We start from the raw sequence: 21,208 nt of genomic DNA, 5'->3' as shown, positions 1-21,208 counted from the left end.
GCAGTAGTCATCATCAATTTCAAATCATATGAAGCACTGCGGAAACGGACAAAGATTTACTTGGGCCTTGAAGCCTAACCTTTGAAAATAGCAATAAGCCAAACTAGGTAAAAATATCTTATTTACAATGTTCTTGATCAATATCAGTTAATATCTAACAAATATACTTTACTCCCAATAAACTATGAGTTATTTCATTTGTGTGTGTACTCTGAAAAGGATAAATTTAACAATAATATTCAGTATGTAAGGATTATAGTCATATTTCAGCCACATGAACATTTTGTTGATAGCTTCTCATAAAACCATTTTTGTAACTCTTAAACAAGTTACATTTTACATGAAAACAATTTCAAGAATGAAGAAGACCACCTAAAGAAACTGTGAAAATATTCTAAGATTTGTGTCTTGTTCCTAAGAAATTTGAACTTAACACTATATTTCATTAGTCTTATTCTGCTTGAGTTAGGTCTTGCCATTTTCCTGTAACAGCACAAATTAATTCTAGCAACACTTTATTCATTGTACACAGATGTTAATACTTTATAATCTGCTCTATCCAGCAGTATATAAGCTTTGCATGTAGCCATTTTGAAAGCTGAATTTCATTACTGATCATTACATCATCTGCTGTCATCAGAGGGTGGTGAAAATAAAACTAAAAAAAATTAGTAAATATATTGTTTACAGACAAGGCTCTTAAAAGTTGCACAAAGATACTGTTTCTCATTTTTCAATGAAAATTACATTAACTCTCTGTACACAGGTTGGGTCAAATTGGCCAAATGCATGGCTATTTAGTAGTGATTTAAAGTCAAAATAGTTTTGATATTACTAGCTTTTAATACAGTATGTATATCTTTACAAACTTTTGCACACTTCAAGTACACCTCATGTGTTTCTTGTAAAAAAATTGCATTTTTAGTTAACTACTTTTAACAAACTAAAAAAAAATTCTCCATAAATATATCAAGTCTTTTATTAATCTGTGTGCAAAGTCATTTTTTATGTTGAGATTAAAATACTTCTATTCATCTAAAAAAAGTCTCAAATTTCATTTGTGTAATCTATAAAACCTCTTAAATACATTTCAGATATTTGTTTACTCTAAAATTTTAAATTTATCTGTTATTTTCTCCAACATTAATTCTACATAAGACGGTCAATTTGACCAATGTTAAAACCATAAAAAAAATTGAAATAAATCTATATTAACTTTTTTTCTCTAGAATAACTTCAAATTGTAGCATGAAACTACATTTGTTTATTCTAAGTAGTTGTAAGCTTGTAACAGTATGCATTTATTTATAATCAAATTTTATTGTTTTAATGCCCTTTGAACTCACTTCAAAAACATGAAGCTTATGTTACTCTACTGAATCATAATTATCACAAACTACTTTGAGCTTCTTGCAAGTGTGCCTCTTGAAACACTCTTTTATTATTACTTATCTTACCTAATCTAGCTAATATACAGAGATTACTATTTTTACATACATTAATAATAAAAAATAAGATACTTAGATGGGTCTTCTCTTTCTTTTACTTCTACCAACAGTAGGTGATAATTAACTTCTTTTTTTTTATAAAAATGGTAGTTATAATCAAATAATGAGAACTCTGTTCAGGAAATAATGTAATGTAATACATCATTTGAAAGATGAAACCTTAGCTTTATATTGGTAACATATAACATAATATTAAACATAAGAGTGGACTAATAACAAATTCTGAAAGAGAGGATGTGACAGATGGATACGGCAGAAGGGTCTGATTTTCTATTTGATGGCTCTGTAACCAAACAATATTGATGGTTATAAAAATTGTTTTGTTATGAGCAATGACAAACGAATAATGAGCAACTTGCATTTAATTTTGAACTTACTTGAGGGGTGGTGAATAAATTACAGATGCACATTTCTCACATTAGGGGAAATTCACAATTTGTTTTTAATATTGCCTTATAAAACTAAGAACTTAAAACTTATATAATATTAAAATGTGGATTATTAGCTAATATTTTATGTCATACTAATTGGTATAACAAACAAAAAGTTATTTTAATTAACTTTTTAATGCAAGACATGAAAAATATTGACATGCCATTGCAAAAAAGTTAATGTTACATAATGACAAAATGACAGTTAAATCAGTTACACTTAAGTTTTTTGGATAATGACAAGTGTTCACCAGCCCAAAGTAGGTTAACATTAAAAGCATTATCAATAAAATATTAAAAGAAATATAGAATATATGATTACAATTTCCAAAGTATGTGGAATGATGAAGAAAGTTCTGTGTGATACTTTAATAGTTTTTATCATGTTTCACAAACACATACATGCTTCTGAAAATAGAATCTGTGTCCAAATCAATGGTTTGTACTTTGATTGCTTTATAAGATGTTTGATTTATTACATGTTCATATAGTATGATTGTTTTCTTTTTTTAATTAACCTATTTTTGCATTGGCAAATTTCCTGACTAAACTTCCATTAATGAAATACTTACAAAATTATCTTTAATATAATCAAATGTATCAGTAAGTACACACTCAATTTTTGTAAACAAAGCAAGTATAAAAACTCATTATAGAAAGTTTCTTTACCACATAATTATCTGCTTATTTGACTAAAAAGGCCTTTAAACAACTGTGTTTTCAGTATTTATCAACATATGATTGTTGGCTTTGTATATTATTTTGGTAACAGAAATTACATATGTATTATCTGCTATTTCCTTAAAACCAGTAAATAAACATCCTAGTGTAAAACTTACTATGATACAAACATGTTTATCTTATGTGAGCTATGTATCTTACAACATACTAAAGTATTTCTGAACATGAGAGAGGTTCAAACTTTATTTGGCATTAAGACATGCATAGCTTATCATTGTTGACATGCAGTTACATTTAATTAAAAATACAAAACCAAACAAAAATAAAAGATAGAATGAACCCAAACTTTAACTGGGTACATGCCTTCTTTTTCTCATACTGGTGATAACTGTCCTGTAGGAAGAAACAACATACTATGTCAACCATCCTGCCAGCAACATCCATCTACTGAAAACTGAGAAAGTGTAGTAAAGCAATTCCATGCACCATTGCCTTGTAACACATATGCATTTCCAACAATGTTACTACAGTATGGAAAATAAGCCTTATATAAGCAAAAGTATAAATTTATATCAACAAAGCTGTCTAAAATAAATTAAACATACAGTTTGTGAATTTACATCAGAAAATTTTTACTACATAATTATCTTACCTCTGTTACACCTTATCAGGCAACACATCTAAATTTACAACAAAGTCACTACAGCATGAGAAGTTGCATTACATATGCAAAATCAAGTGCAAGAGATAATATATCAATAAAGGTTCTACAATGTAACTGATAGATTGTTAGAGAAATTTCATTATCAATCCTCTTAATGTTTTAATGGAACTTTAGGCAGAATTTACACAGTAGATTAAAGAACTGCAACCACCTGTTGAATGTAAAGGGATCAATATTTTGACTTTCTTACTATGTCAATCCACTATGGCTACTCCACATAAATTTCCACCATTGCAGCAGAGGTACTTTAGAAATCACAATATAAACAAATAAAAACTAAGGCTTCAGAATATAAGTTGAAATTTTAACCCCCTTTTCACTCAATCCAATCAAACTGCAATCCATTAAAGTTCTCAAACCTACCACAGTGTTCAAAATAAGACTTACAGACAGGGTTGTTATAGCTAGACAACCCTTGGGTCAGTTATGATTGTCCCAATAAACTACAGTTATCCATACTTCAATAAAAAAGTTAGTTGACTAATAAAAGTTTCCAAACTGGTGTCACATTGTCCCTGATCAAATATACTAGAAAGCTTGTTATGTGATAAAAAATCATGATTTTATCAAGTAATTTTATATTTCACAATTGGAGCATAACCCCTTTCACTCCATCATACTCCACCCATGAACAGCCACTTTGGCAAGAACTTTGGAACATTCTTCGATAATTGTTTAAGTCATATTTGTTATCTCCCACTCTTTCCAAAGACTTCATCACTATTTTGTCTTAACAACTTATCTTTGACACAACGTTAAAGTGAAAAGTGGTCACTGTTTAGCTATTTCAGATCCAAAATTACACCAAGAACAAAACAACCAAGTTTAATGTATCAAAATGTGCAAAATATAAATGGCATAAATGAATGTTGCATTATCAAAATCTTTTGTGTGGGAATCTATTATTGATTGTGAAATGTGACAGGTTTAAAGATGTTATAACAAACACTCTTGTTGGTAAACACTGTGCGTGTGTGTAGACATACTACCTTACTACTGTAACTTGTTTAGTGCTCTTAATGTGCCAATATGAGCTACGTGTCTTGACTGCTACAGGATCAGACCAAGACAAAGTTTGTCATACAGACAACTTTGTAGTGCATTTGAGTTATGGTGATAATTCTGGCTGTTTTTAGCAGCCAGAAACCACTTATTTTGAACACCTTATTAGTACTATTAATACTGTAATGAAATAATTGTACAATTATGCTATAAAAGACAAAGTTTAATTATTCTAAACCTACTTATAAAATCAAATTTGATAATCAATATGAAAACTATTACAGTTAAATAATGAGACCACAATTTTCATGTAAGGTAAAGTTTAAAAAGTGAATTTCTTTTAATCTTAAGCTGTATATTTTTATTATTAAAATCACACTTTTTTTTTCTTAATAAAGTAAATGAGCAAAATATGAGGAAAGTCTTATTAAAAAATTGGAATAACCTAACTAAATATTTCAAAAATAGAAGTTTCATAAAATAGAGCAATAAATACTAACATTTTAACATATATTTCCAAAATGCAGAAAATTTAGAAATAAGATGTAATTCATTCATATGTATCACAAAACTCTTAAAACCTTTATGTGAAATAACAAGATTAATTTTTGTTTTCTCAAGCCACAACATTCTATTTTTACTGTTTATTATATAGGGAAATGCAGTGATAAATATAAAAGGTCTGATTGCATCCATGTAAATATTTCATATAACCTTCTGCTAATTACAAATTTAGAAAGTTCATTTCAAAAGCCAGATCACATACTGTTGTTTTAGACTTGTGCATTGATCATACCTACAGCTAGCAAAAGCCTGTATAATAGTTTGAGTTATTAAAAAGTATTTTATCAACCACTGCTTATGACTTAACCATTTAGCTCATTTGGTAGAGTACTCATCTCGGGTGTTACAAGAACTAGGTTTAAAATTTGTACAGTGGAGATACTAAAGTTAAAATTTCAACAAAGAAAACTGCTGTCCAATTGAATTTGTGGCATTTGACAACTATGGCCTAAGCCTTAAAGACGAGCTTTCAATGTGAGATGGGTAGAATATGGTAGTCTGAGTTTTTTTTTAAAAAAAGCACCTTAGAAGAAGCTGCCAGTTGTTTAAAATTTTAGCTTTGTTGGTAAAGCACTTCCTTCTCATGAAAGTGGTCCTGGATTTAAAACAGATGTGGAAAAATAAAAGGAGATTATTACAACTGTATTTAATGTAGCTTTATAATTTTAACATAAACATAAAATATAATGAAGATTTCAAGACTAATCTAGGCTTTAGAGCCACATTACTGATAAGTCTTCCATATTAAACCAAAACTAATAGTACTATGTGTTTTAAAAGCATAAACAGCAGAAATTCCACATCTATGCAACATCTGTTTTAAGCAATAGTTAGAAAGATACAATATAAGCTTATCTACTATGTAAGAGGTAATGTAATTAATACTTGCAACTGTTAAAATCATACATTAGATAGTTGGAACACAATACTATAAACAAAATGTATCAACTGTTGTGTACTGAAAATAACGTAAAGAAGCAAATTATCATCTATGAACAAGACATTATTTAGATTGAAAGAAACAAATTATATTAAAACATGTTTTAAACTGAAGAAAGAACAATGATGTGATCACTACATTAATAACTAACACCACACTAGGACACTAATGCAGTATAAAAAAAAACAACAACAAAATACAGTTATATCAAGTTAATGTATGAAGTATACAATGTACTTTTTAAAAGTATATACATAAATACAAAGCTAAAGTAGTCACAGGAGTTAGAAAGTTTAATTATGCAAATATTTCAAAAGTGATGTAGCACCACTGAACACAAATTTTATTGTTCAAGAAAAACAAAGTTATTTGCCCAATCATATTGGAAAGTAGATGAATTTCATATATATCTAAACCCCTTCAACAAAATCAATCCCAGCTACACATTAACTTTCATCACAGAAATCTCATTTCAACTACTTCACAATTTATTTTGTAAACAGTTTTATGTATTAATTAAAGTTTGTTTCTAATTCCCAATTATAAAGTAAATAAGAGAAATGATATGTTATCTTTTTTGTAAAGTTACTTCAAGTAGCTAATGAGTGTAAAACAATGAAACAAGTACATGCAGTAACAGGTTTATTATGTAAATATCATTATGTTTTAAACCAAACTACTTGGAACCTCTCTGAATTATCCAGTAAAGGAACAGTTGAAAGATTAAGCTTGAGAAGGCAAAAAAAAAACAACAAAAAACAGATTTTAAAAATATATACATGTATATGCTACTTGCATCATTAGAAAATTATGATTTATTTTACCATTAATTTACTTTTCAACTGAACTAGGTTTGACATTACTCCAGTTCATTATTTTTAAGGTTTGACACTTTTACACATTTTCAAACCAATATTAATTCTTACCAGAATAAAATGGAATATATAATTTTAAAATATATAAGTTAATGAACATTGATTAAAAATAATAATTTACAGGAAAGTCACTCTCAGACCATGAGAGTTTGTAGTTTTGAGTACAGGCACACTTTTCACCTTCTTTACATACACCACAGATGTCAGTCTTCAGTTGGTAAGGAGGAACATACTCTGCTCCATTTTCTAGAGAAGAGAAAATGTTCATTGAGTGAAAGAAATTTTATTACACTTAATGACTCAAAGCAAATATAACCTAAAAGTACTATACAATTTTTATAGGTGATAATTATAAAGATATTCCAAAATATAATAAAAATAAAAATGAAAAATTAAATTTATAGTTCATAGAACTTATAATTATATCCAGTTAATAGGTTGATGCTAAAGGTAGGAATGAGAAAACAATGGATAATTTTTTCAGCCGATTTACTGGATGAAAAAGTAAATACAATAAATATGCAAAAGAAAATATAATACAAAAACTAAAATAGTACATTTATCATTCGTACCATATACATTTTAGAGTACAGCATAAACATTTCTGAAGCAAAGAAACTTTAATGCACCAACACAAGCAAAATAAGAAGCTACATATATCTCACAGGGATACAGAAACTGACATTATGAAAAAGGGGCAATTCATAATTCTAATAAGACTTAAAAAAGCAGAAACTACACATGTAAAAGTGCATAGTCTGGTAAAGCAAGTGTATTGTCTTCACTTTCTTGTTATATAATGCACAACATTTTTGATATTAGTATTTGTATGCAAAACCTAAGCTTAACTCTTACTATGAGCTAAATCTTATGAACTGACCTTGTAATCATTTAATGCTTGTTATGGTTTTTATGCTATAACTTTTAACACAGTGACATTTTGCACATTTCAGATTATTTTATATTTTTATATCAAATTTTATGATTTTTCAAGTAAAGTTTACCTAATGCATTTTTTTATAGAAAGTAATTTTCATTTTAAGATTAACAGTACTTTAAAGCACCAGAAAAGTTTTGAGTTTCACAAGCAAAATTTTCATAACCTCCTAATAATTATCAAGGTTTTTTTTAATCTGTTATTTTCACTGCTGTATCATTGTTGAGATTTATTCAATTTCACCGACCTTGTAACCACTATAAAAAATTAGGAACTAGATACAAATTATGCTTTCTTTATTTCTAGAATGAGTACAAATTATAACAACACAAATCTTTAGTCTAAATAGTTTAAATCTCATAACATTATACATCTACATATACTTATTATTTTTATTTTACTGATCTTTCATTTATGCTTGAATGACATTATGGAAGTTGCACTCACATCACCATATTTATGAATATATAATGGCCTTCATAAAGAGACCTGTCTTGGCTGTGTTCTAATAGACAAGTATGTTTTAAAATACAGTCACATACTTTATATATATATATATATATCTATGTAAGTGTATGCATTATTACTATTTATAAATAAGTTCTTAAGTTATTTTTCTTAAAAAACAGAACAGTAAAGAAAGAAATACAGAAAAAAATCATCTCTTCTAGTAATGAAATTTGTATTCATTTGGTGCTTGCTTTAAGCTGCTAAGCCTAACTAAATTTCATACACGTAAAATGTGAAACAAAATATTTTATCTAATTTTACATATGTATTTTGAAAAAAGAGAAAAAATATAAATTGCACTATAAATACCACAAAATTCCACTATAAGTTATCAAACTTTATAACTAAGATGTATTTGGGTCTAAAAAATGATTTTTAGAGTTCGCTAATGTTTTCATTGTCTCTTGTAGTCAAATATGAAAGCACTCCCATGCAAATACTTCACAAAGGTTCAGAAAACCACTAGAGGTATATTCTTAGATCTTGATCAGTTATACATGTCACTGGGTAAAGTAGGTAATCGTAAACGTGTATTTTCAAAAATGAAAGAGGCATGTGGGGCCACCTTCATTGATTCAATAAATATATTAAAATCTATATATACAGGAGGTTGTTATCTTATATTCTACCTTGACAATATTGGTAATTTGAGTGTCTAATTAAAAAGAAACTAGAGACTTGTATTTGAACATGACAAATAACTAGTATAAACCAATTTTTCATTCAACATACCATGTGACACACAAAAATCAGTATTCAGGATTTTTTTTTAATATTTACTTTTAAGAAATTAATGTATAACACTAAAACTTGAATTATAATCTAGAATTTGATACCAAACTTACTAATATACATTCATAACATACAAATTCAATAAAATTTAAAATGTGAATCTACAAACATGATGACATAGCCTTGACCTGTGACCATACAAAGACCTGTGTTGCCAGAGTTAAATGAAAGCCATGAACATGTATTTAGTATATTCAGATTTGTAAACAAAATTTGATATAATATATTATGAGCCTATAAATAATATAGATATTCCAGAACAGTAATGATCCAATCTTCTTCTTTTCAGTGATGAAATATCATAACTATAACTCATACCATAACTCACCTCTTCATTGATTTTTCTAAATTTTATTCTTAAACATTAGGGCATTTTAACATCAAACAAAGATAAAATCTAATAAACATAAATTTAGATTTGAACAGCATTTTATACTACATCCACTAGTTTAAGGACTGTTACTGTGGTACCAATAATTATTTAAAACTGTATAATATAAAAAAACCAGCAAAAAATAATCTATACAGGTTAAATTCTGGGTATTTTTATGTTATGAAATTTGGTGTCATAGAAGGTATTAAGTTTGATTTCCTTCTTACCAGAACATATAAACTTCATAATGCTTTCAGTACCTCCTTCACAGATATCTGGAAAATGAAAAAAAATTGACATGTATATTTTTGTCATTTTAAGTTTTCTTTATTGCCAAGCACTATACATGTATTAATAATGACACTAAACATCCAACATTGGTACTTGGTTGACCCTAGCCCACGTGGAGTAGCTGACTGACCCAAGGGGGGCCACCCCAAGGCTGCCCGTCTACAGGAAATCAAGGCCAAAGTGGTGTGTTATGGTTGAACCTCTCAACCACCAGGATCTCTCCTCCCCTTTATGGGTCACCATGCACGGTAAACATGAGGGTGGATGTTTAGATCCCAGATGGAGTAAACTGAAAGAACAGAACCTTCCTGGGAAATCCCCTCACCATGTACAGGAATCCACACTGAGGAGGAAGAAAGCAGAGAGTCATTATAAATGAAGTTCAGTCAAGCTGGCTTAATATCACAAGTGGTGTGACTCAGGTCTCAGTATCTTTTTGATCTACATCAATGACATAGATGAAGGAATGGTCAATAAAGCACTTAAATTCATTGATTATATTAAAGTAATGGATTGGGTGTTGTTAGCAGCGAAGAAGACGCTGCTCTTTTATAAAAGGATTTCGGTCATTTAGTGTAGAGTTTAATATAAATCAAATATTTATAGTTATTATAAACATACATTATTAAGACAGTGCCTGATTGTAAATGTCCTATCTACTTTTTTTTTGTTTAAGAAGATATGAAATAGAAAATTAAACACACTACTATCGCACTGTCTCTTTACCAAATTACCCATAATTCTCTTTGGCATTTGCTATTACATTATTGTAGTTTACCAGTTATCCATTTTGTCTATAGATTTAAGGTGTCTATAGTCAAGTTCACATCTGCCAGACAAGAGTTATTTTAAATCTTTTTATACCTTAGTTAAAAAGCCAGTTAAATTATAATAGTTATAGAACATCGTATACTTTTCCATGTTACTATCTTGTGTTCTCAAGCACATACTTCAAATAAATAAGAATTATTTGATTTAGTAGTACCATCATTACGAAAATGCAGACTTAATTGTTATCAGCAGGCTGATGGCAAAAAACAAGAAGACAAATGTACACAGTACTAAATTTGATTTTATCTGTCATTTTTATTTATTATTATAAAGCTAACTAAAAAGTCAGATTAGAAATTTATTGTTAGATGAGAGAAAAACTAAACAAAAAAAAAAGGTTTTCAGTAAGATATAATCTAGCTGCAATGGCATTATATAACATAGACTAAGTGCTTACAACCTGATTTTGGCTTTACCTATTTATTAAATAGACATAATTAAAAAATAAAATCAGAAGAAAGCAATTGTGTGAATGAGAGTCTTGAAATTTTAGGATAAATAACTAACAGTCCTTTACAATCTGCAGTCATTCTAGAAAAAACAAACAAATACTTTAGATTCATTTCATACTTGTTTGTGGCAGTTACAAGATCAGTCAAAGAAAAGGAGTCTGGATATATTATGGGTAGAAAATAAATAATTTGTTGTTAAATTTTACTAAAAAACTTCATTTAAAAGGTTGAAAGGTTATTCGAATGAAACCTGAAAACTAAGACTAAAATTACCATGCATTCAAATTATTCACAGACAAATTTCAAACCATATATAAGAATTTTTAATAATGTTTTTTGTGTACAAGAGATTTTTGAGGTTTATTAATTACTTGCGAAATAAAATACAGGTCAAAATTATAGCAAAAAATAAATCTCTAGTACAGATTCAGTCCAATGTGCCATATCCTAGTACACAGTATGAGAAAATTTTCAAACTCAAAACAATTCTTGAATATTTATTCATCATTACACAACACACTAATGCAAAATGTTACTTAACTTTTATACAAGTACAAAAAATTACACAAAATTTATAATTCTATTTTAAAAACATATAAAGTAAATCTCAGTTACAAAGATTTGTTATTATTAAATATTTTACTCCAGCTTACCTGCAGGAGGAAACTTGTAATATTCACTGTCCAAATCCAAAGATTCTAACATTTGAAGCTGGCAGAGTTCTTTTGGTAGAAAGTGGAGTTTTGGATTATTCCTAATATCTAGTGCTTGTAATAGAGGCAATTTACATATCACAGATGGAAAATAGAGAAATTTGTTGCCTGGATTAAAAAAAAAAAGAAAAGCAGTAATTACAAATAATATTTAAAATTGTAGATACAAACATCCATGTACTCTTGATTAAGAACCATTACATGAATTGAAAGTACCACAAGAACAATCATATTTATTGTTATTTTATTACAAGTTACATCTTTTACAGTGATAAACTTTAATTTGTAGAATTATAAATAGACTTTTATCTAGATTAAAATACCTTTACTTGAGAGCTTTTTGTCACCTTACAGTAACCTTCATAATACAACAATGTACAATACAATACAGATTCATTTATTTGTGGAACAATGCTTTAAAACAGCTATCTAAGCAACAATCATAACAGTAACTGACAGCTTTAATAATTCTAGTTTTGACAACTATTCTATGGCATGAAGAGAAGTTTAGATATGTAAGCTATCTTTTGATAAATAGCAGTGATCAATTGTTTTAAACTTGTGCCCTTGTGAACCACAACATCAAGAAATGGCACAGTGTTACTGACTTCAAGTTTTGTGAAAGATTTTATGCTGTCAAATTGACTGTTCAAATGAGCATGAAAAATTGAGTTTTCCTCTCCATGACTCCATAATAAAAAGACATCATCAAAATATCTTACCCTTATTTATAATGGTGTTTTCAAAATACTGCAGGCTTATTTGTACTACTACAGGTGATAAAGGTAAATATGCAGGAGAAGCATCTAGTTGTTGTAAAATCAGCCATTGCAATGGAAGAAATTTAGATTAATACAGATGTCAAACAAGATCATAATATTTGGGATACTGATATACATTTATGTAAGAAGTGAAATGTCATCACCCAGTTGTTTGTGTATTATTTCCAAGGTATCCTGATAAAAAATGAAACATTAAAACAAGAAATAATATTGGGCTCAGTTATTATTTGGTCAAAAATATGACAAAAGAACTTATGAATGTTTAATTAAATAAGCTAAATCTGCTCTTAGAGATTTTAGTATGTTAGAAATGAATATGGTTTTTCTGTGCATTGGAAAAAACAAATACATTAGGTTTGTGTCTTTGGCAAACTATAAAGCTGTGGGAAAACTGTTATTTTTCCTGCAATTGATTTATCTTCTTTATTCATTGTAATTCTCAATGATTAACAACTTTATTACCAAATGTCCTTTACTGCTATGATTGTTGGATAGACAAATCCTTTACACAGTGTTCTACAGATAAATGAATTTGTACTACTCTCTATACTGTTGCCCAATAAATGCTTAAGTATGAGCCCTGATAGCTAAAAATTAAAAGTATTTTTTAATGTTCTTGTATATTTCTACTTATTAATTTACCTACGAGTCTTAAAAAAGAAACTTCAACTTTTAATAAAATAATAGTTATAATCAATAAATAAACTTAAAATAAATGTGTTTATTTCATATTTAGTGTCAAATGTATGTGGACCTCCCATTTTTCATAATTGCCTTTGACAAACTCACTTTTTTCAACAACACCATCTATACAGTAGTCACCATAAAACACTGTTCAAAATAGTGATGCAAAGATGGATTTCACTTAACTTCTTTTAAAAAGACTATATAATATTTTATTATCAACAAAAGTAGCAAATATTTTCTTACTTAATTGTTCCTTAATTATTCATTACAAAACAAAATATATACCAATGCATTAAATTTTTAACAACAATAATAATCTAAAAATCATATTTATGAAGTAAATCAGAAAAGCACAAAATTATTGTATTTTTTGTCATTATGCTTTCTAGGTACTATTTTCATATTGTGTGTCTAGCTTATTGGAAAAGTTTAAAATGTTTGAAGGAACATCATATATTTTTCTCCACACTTTTCCTATGGCAAAAAAAACCTTCTGACTAAAGTGCTCAAAAAGTAGTGAGGGCCAACAGGTAAAAAATCCAGCAAGTTTAAATATTTGACCAGTGATCAACACAATCTGAGGGTATTGTTTTTGCCAGTTGTTAATTCAAGAATGATTATTAACATTTAAACCAGTTATAAACTGCAGTAAGATTATCTGTACAGAAGAAGAAAAAAAAAAGAAACTACCCATAAACACTGCATTTAATAAAAAAATGCATTATGATATTTGATCAGTAAATATTTTCTACTGGTTGTTGTGCATCATTCTCATGCATCTTTCTGACAACTGGCAAACACAACCATTAACATCTAACAAACTACATACCTTTTACAATTATAAACATATATCTGTCAAGTATTAGATTTGCAGAAATTCTTCTGATGAAATTACTGGTCCTACCAAAGCAAAAACATTCATTTTCTTAAGAAATATACTTATGAATGCATGTTTAAAAAAACATCAACCATACAAACCTTTGAGGTTTAATGTCTTTAATGCCTTCAAAGAAGAAAATGATTCAGGTAGCTGTTTAAGCTTGTTATCATTCAAATACAGCTCCTATTAAAAAAGATAGGTAATGCTAAAATTAGTCTTTTATTAAACATGACAATAAAAATCTGTTTCAAAAATGTGTAGAAAGTAACTTATTTCTATGAAATGTATTTATATATATCCAGCACTAACCTTCAACATGTATTGTTTGAATGAACAATATTTAGAAAAGCAAAGGCTAAAAAATAAAAACTAGAACACACGGATGTAACCAAAGTCTTACTAAACTAACACTAATATATATTATTATAAAGAGGCTTTGAATAATAAATTCAAATATCAACTTTTATGAGTCAGATGTGAATGAATCTGGAAACAAAGCAGCAATCTTAATTATTACAGAAATTAAACAGTAGCAATGGCAAATCTGTGTGGTAAAATAGATGCCCAAAAAGTTAAAGAAATTTTATTCCATGTCCATGAATTCAATACTGTTTCGGGTCTGTTATTAAACATATTTTTAACTAATTCAATTATTCCCTGGTCCATGTTGGTCAAAATGCAAATGTCACAGCCTTTCAGAGTTGAACTCAAAACTTATTTAAATTACTTTCCTACCATTTGCAAGTAATCATGGTGTCAAAACATAGTTAAGGAGTCAAATTTTACTGTGCATTTACCTTCTTAATCTTAAAAGAAAATATTTAAGTTCTCAATCTCCCTTGTATACAAATTTTGTTCTTTCTTTTCTCGAACTTACTAGTCCCCTATTTTTTTTTCTCACCCTCCTCTGATGTTCTGTGTTCAACATAATTTATTCACTATGATATAGATATTACTAACTACAGCTCAAAATTAATAGTGATCTGTACATTACTGGCCATCAAAGTGCCCACAGACTCCCTCAAAGGTTTTCCTGGGTAGTACATGAGGCCATTAAAAAAAAAATGTACATGAATATTTAACTTAAGTGATCATTTTTTGTACAAGGTAAATAATATTTATGTTGTGAGACAAGAAGGAGAAACAAAAAGTTACCCTAAAAATTATTTGCAATGTTATTTTCAAATATCAAGTTAATTTTTCATTGTTATCTGAAGGGCTGGATCAATTGGTACAATGGTGCACCAATTTCAACAGGGTGCAGTGTATTCACCAGATATTACTTTTTTCTACTTTGAGACAGTTGACTGCCAACTAACATCTTCACATAGAAGAAATATTTTAGCAGCTTACCATTAGTGTAGAGTACATTAGAGAATTGGTAACTTATTGTGATGGTCTTTTTTTTTAAACACATTTTGTAGCAAAACAAAGATACTGATCAATGCAATGTTGTATGCCTTTGTACTTTTACATAAGAAATTAAAGATGTTATTACAATTATATATTACTTATCACTGTTGTAGTCTCAACATAGCATTGATCTGATAAACACAGTTTGTTCTTTCTGCATCACATGATTAACTGTGATCGTATACACTCACAAACCTTCAAGAGACAATTTTAATATACTACACACTAATTGCCAAATTCTTTCAAACTGTTCCAAAATGCATGGCACAGACATTAAAAAAGAACTTCAGCTGTATGTTGCACTTTACATAGTGTATCATACTTCAAACTGCTTTCTCTTTTCTAGGTTAAAAGTATAATTGGTTGGTTGGTTGGTTGATTTAGTGTTTCATGGCACAAAGCAGCTAGGCTATCTGTGCCAAATGTCATTAAAAGTTAAAAGTAAATTTAGTAAAATTCATAAAAGGAGATTGAGGTAAAACAAACCAAAGTTTAAAAAAACCACATAAATAGTATAAAATCAATGTTTTCATCTAGTCTACAATGTCAAGATAAAAACTACAGTAATTCAAATTGTAAAGGATTTCCTGTAGTGTGACTGTAATAATCATAACTCACCAAGAAAACTAATAGGTAAGTAAAAAACCCACCATTAGTCACCTGAAGTTGGCCTTTCCAGTCCTGGTTTCGAGTTATTTAATGTTACAATCAGTTTCTAATTTCAAATGGAACTAGATGAACTGTGATTTTTAAAAGAAAGCCATATTAAAAAGGTGCAAAGTATATATTAAAAAACTTAAATGGCATTAGAAAGATGAATGGCCTTTAAAAAACTAAAAACACTACCAAAGTGGACAGTGTCACCATCACCAAAAACACTGTCTAATGTTATGGACAAACCTTGGGACAGAACATGCTTAAAATGGTGCCATCATTGTGAATCATAATGATGACAAGAAAGTAAAATGTGGCTTATGATGATCTAAGTGTTACACAAACTACACACTGGTGCGTCAGTTCAAGATAAAAGAAAACGATGAGTTAAAAAACTGTGACCATTGCGTAGTCTAGTTAGAACAACTTCCTCTTTCCGATCATTATGAGAACAAGATGGCCAAAGTCCAATATAGGATTTTCCTTGGAAAAGCTTGCTTTCGCATTGCTCACTTCAAGTCGACTACCAGTTGGCATGGAGCCGAGTCTCGCATACAGGACCACAATCCATGTATAGAACAGGCACAGCGGTGAAAGTGCCAGAGCAGATAGACTTAGCTGCAGTGTCAGCGAGCTCGTTCCTAATACCAATGTGGCCCAGTATCCAAAAAAACTGAATAGAAGTAGATTTAAAGAGAAATGAGCCAGTCGGTTTTGAATATTGATGAGAACAGGGTGTGAACCAACGTGAAGTGATTCCAGGGCGAGCAGAGAACTGAGTCAGTATAAATCGTGCAGTTTGAGTACTGCTTAGCTTCTATGTGATCCAGGACAAGAGAAATGGCATACAGTTCAGCAGTGAACACAGAAACTGTAGGGGATATTCTGCACACAACCACTGAACCACAACAAACCATGGCAGAGCACACACAGTCACCTGATTTCAAACCATCTGTATAAATGGGAATGGAAAGACAATTCAAAAGATGTTCAGCAAATAGCAAAAAGTATTTCCAATCAGGAGTGTCTACTTTTATCAGATGAGTTAAAGATAGGTCACAATTGCAGACTGAAAGAAGCCATGGTGGAATGGGCTGACCAGTGGATACAGCAATGCTATCCAAGGACAGACCCAATTTATCCAACTGTATCTGGATACAAAGACCAAAAGAAGTAATAGCAGATTGTCTGTTCTGGAAAAGTATGGCCCATCAAGGAAGGAAAACACAACCACAGGTGGGATGCTTTGGTAAGGAACAAAGTTTCGAAGCATATATTAAAGACAGTTGCAAACAACAGAGGTGCAAAGAAGGTTCATGAGACTCTATGCATAAGCTCTGAACAAAGGAAGTGCAGAAAGCTTCAGTGCAGAGTCAAAGTCCTTGATGATGAATAAAGTTTAGCATCTTTAAGGCTGATGGTCTGGCAGAGCCATAGACCAGTGATCCATAGTCGAGTTTCGATCGAATAAGAGCACAATATATCTATAGCACAGAATATTGAACCACTCCCCAAGTGGTGGTAGAGAAGACACAGAGGATGTTCAGTGCTCTTGTACATTTAACCCATAGCTGCTTGACTGTCAAGCTTATGGTTAAAGATAAGCCCCAAGAACTCAGTCTCAGATACCAAAGGCATCACAATTTCACTGATACAAAGTTCAGGATCAGGGTGAATACTCCGTTGGTGGCAAGTGCATGCAAACGGTTTTAGAGAGAGAAAAGTTAAAGCTGTTTGCCATGGTCCACTTCAGTACATGATTGAGGGCAGTTTGCAGTTGCCATTCAATATATCTCATGTTCGACAACTGACACGAGATGTGAAAGTCGTCAACATAGAGCCAGTTTGCAACACTGAAAGGGAGTTGTTCAGTGATGACATTAATATTTAAACTGAAAAGTGTGACACTCAAAACACAGCCCTTAGAGATTCCAAGTTTCTGTAGAAAAGAACGGGAAAGTGTCGAACCCACACGAACTTGGAATCTCCTGTCCATTAAAATATTTTAATAAAAGTGGGCAAATGGCCATGTAACCTATATATATGGGGGTCTCTCAAAATGCCATACCTCCATGTTGTGTCATAAGCCTTCTCAATGTCAAAGAATATTGATGTTGTCGTTTGAGAAAGGCTTCTCTGATTGATGTTTCAAGTCTAATTAGGTGGTCCATGGTGGAGCACTGTCATCGGAACCCACACTGGGTGGGCAAGAGAAGACTGTTTCATTCAAGGAACCAAACAAGATGAGCATTAACCATCCTCTCTAAGGTCTTACAAAGACAGCTCGTCAAAGCAATTGGATGGTAATTTGAAGGAATATTGGGATCCTTCCAAGGTTTGGGAAAAGACAGGACAATAGCCTGGAGCCAAGCATCAAGTAAAACATTCTCCTGCCAAATCCAATTAAAAACAATCAGAACAATAGCAAGAGAAGCAGGAGATAGATGGCACACCATCTCATAGTGTATATCACCAAATACAACAGATGTACTGTCAGACTGATGTAGAGCCAGTTTGAGTTCCACCAGTGTAAAGGGATGATTATTGTCATCGAGATAATCAGCTCAAAAGGAAAGAGGTGATTGCTCTACCTGAGTCTCAATGGCTAAGAAGGTGGAAGAAGAGGCAAAAGTGCTAGATACCCAGCAAAAGCTTTCACCTAGAGTATTGGTAATGCTCTGGGTATCAGTTACTTCCTGACCATCAGAGAGCAAGATTGAGAGGGGGACAGAGTGATATTGCCCACAGACCTTTCAGATCTTGTCCCAAATGACTTTGGAACTTGTGGTAGAGGATATGCTGGTTGTAAACTTAATCCAAGATTCCTTCTGGCTTTGACATCTTACCCATGTAGAATGTGCACAGGCCTGCTGCAAAACGATGCGGTATGAGGGTGTGGGATATGTATAGAAAGTATCCCAGGCTCGTTTATTGAGCCCTCTGCGCCATGTGGCAGGCAGGATTCCACCATAGACAAGGTTATAGTGGAAAATGTGTCGAGGTTTTAGGAATACATTGAACAGCTTCTTGTATAATACAGTCAGTTACTACTGCCACACAGTAACTGATGGTTTACAGATGATGGCAGGATCAAATTCTGAGAGAGCAGTGAAAGAGAGCCAGTTTGCCTGATCCAGCTTCCACTAGGGCACACGAGTTGGGTGGCATCAACCATGGCCAGTTTCTCTCAAGATTATAGGAAAATGATCACTGCCTCATGGATTATTGTCAACCATCCATAAAAATGGGAGAATAATGAAGGAGAGCAAATTGAGAGATCAATAGCAGTAAAGGACTGACTAGGTACATGGGAATAAGTACAAGAACCAGTATTGAAAAGAGAAAGGTTGTGATCAGAGAGCATATGCTCTACAGAGCGACCCCTCCTATCAATACTAGCACTTCCCCAGAGGGGATGATGTCCATTAAAGTCCCTCAGGATGATAAAGGGAGATGGCAATTGTTCAATGAGAGCATCAAAGTCTGATTGATCTTATTTCTCTTCAGGTGACACATGGAGAGAAAAACACTGATGGTATGACCCAAGGAAACATGGATGGCTATGGCCTCCTTGGGTGTGTGTGTCGAGTGGCAAAGACAGGGAGGCACATGCTGATAACCAACAGTGCCACCCTCCATGCACTCATCCATTATACAGCCTGCCATTTCTGTATAAAGAAAACCACCGAAAGGTAACTGTATCAGCAGGTTTCAGAAACGTTTCCTGTAACAAGAGACAAACAGGATGGTAGGAAGCAATCAAAATTTTGATGTCATCCAGATTAGAAGGTAAACCTCGACAGTTCCATTGCATCAGGGTGGCAATTTTCATTTACGTGTAGGCAAATTGGACAGAGAACCCTTCTGTTTATGACCAAGTCTTTTTTCCTTTATTGATTTTATTTGGATAGAGGTCTGTTGACCTCCATGGATCCTGTCCTGAGTCGACTGTCAGGTCTTTTTCATTGGAAGAAAATTCCAGAGGGGAAGAATGTGAACTAATTATCATTTTGCATCTTGAGGCAGGAGGAGATGTACTTGAGGGAATGCCTGAGTCTGGAACCAATGCCAAACAAGGACCCTGCAGTAATGATAAATTGATCTTATGTTTTGGATGTTGTTTCATGAGCACTATACCCAAACACCAGCATCAGATATAATGTCCGCAACACCTGTTGAGAAAATCCAACACAGGTACTTGGTTGACCCTAGCCCAAATGGACCAGCCAATTGAGGTTACCCCAAGGATTCCCATCTACATGAATTCAAAGCCAAAGTGGTGTGTTAGGGATAGACCCATCAGCCACCAGGATCCTCTCCTCCCCTTTACGAGTTTCCACACACAGCAAACACATGAGTGGATGTTTAGATCTCAGAGGAGGTAAACTGAAAGAACAGAACCATCCCTGGGAGGTCCCCTCACCACATACAGGAATCCACACTGAGGGTGTTAAAGGTGTAAATTGTAGAAGGTCATCCAAGTCCAAGAAATGTTGCAAACAAAGAGAAATTGAACAAATTGATCAGGAAATTGCCTATTTTTTTCATAAAGGAGTAGAATTTTTAAATTTCCTAAAAAGGGATAAAATAATGTGAAAAATCTGTAAAAGTGGTGTCAAAAAATGTGAGGTCTCCTTAGGAAAAGGAACTGTTGAGGAATTCAGGTACAAACATACACGTAGACACCACTGGGCCCTAAACTGAGTGTGGGTATATAAATTAATGAAAGACAGATGGATCTGAAAATGTTCATGCTGAGGCATGGCCTGGAAGATGAAGACTAGATATATGGTATGTATATATCTTGTACTGATGCAAAGAAATGAAAGAAAATCATGTATTAAACACTTTCAACCTCTGCTGGCTGGCTGGATGATTGTTCAGCCAGATGGAGTCCTGAATTAGAACAGAAAACATGAGAATTTCTTTTGCAAATCAAAATCATACAGTTTTATAGTATATCTTTCCACATAGTTTTTCATTTATGCACTGTAAAAAAATATGTGTACCTTATTCTTCACTGAGTGACCTAGGCTAACTTTGGGTGTTATACTTTATTGTCTCCTACTGATTGTACCTTTAAGTTTCTTCTGTTTTGCTATAAACATGTGGCAAGAATTTCAGGATGTTCTGAATTCACCATGTGTGAGATGCGAGAGTTCTTTTAA

At 31.5% G+C, this 21,208-nt stretch overlaps 1 protein-coding gene across 16 annotated transcripts in view; it reads right to left on the bottom strand.

Annotated features, from left to right (window-relative positions):
• The window catches only part of LOC143245023 (E3 ubiquitin-protein ligase LRSAM1-like), a 161,205-nt gene that overhangs the window by 80,312 nt on the left and 59,685 nt on the right, over positions 1 to 21,208 (bottom strand). For 9 of the 16 annotated variants that reach the window (XM_076490782.1, XM_076490783.1, XM_076490794.1 and 6 more), the window contains 5 exons: positions 14,072 to 14,156; positions 11,565 to 11,732; positions 9,565 to 9,612; positions 6,847 to 6,971; positions 2,984 to 3,013 (listed from right to left, as the gene is read on the bottom strand). In XM_076490782.1, coding sequence (XP_076346897.1) covers positions 2,984 to 3,013; positions 6,847 to 6,971; positions 9,565 to 9,612; positions 11,565 to 11,732; positions 14,072 to 14,156 — 456 coding nt within the window. The remainder of the gene's footprint in view (positions 1 to 2,983; positions 3,014 to 6,846; positions 6,972 to 9,564; positions 9,613 to 11,564; positions 11,733 to 14,071; positions 14,157 to 21,208) is intronic. The other 7 variants (XM_076490787.1, XM_076490789.1, XM_076490788.1 and 4 more) reach the window with 1 other exon arrangement.

Source organism: Tachypleus tridentatus, chromosome 2 (genome assembly GCF_004210375.1).
Source record: "Tachypleus tridentatus isolate NWPU-2018 chromosome 2, ASM421037v1, whole genome shotgun sequence".
NCBI classification, from domain to species: Eukaryota; Metazoa; Arthropoda; class Merostomata; order Xiphosura; family Limulidae; genus Tachypleus; species Tachypleus tridentatus.
This window is presented reverse-complemented; position numbering and strand designations above follow the sequence as displayed.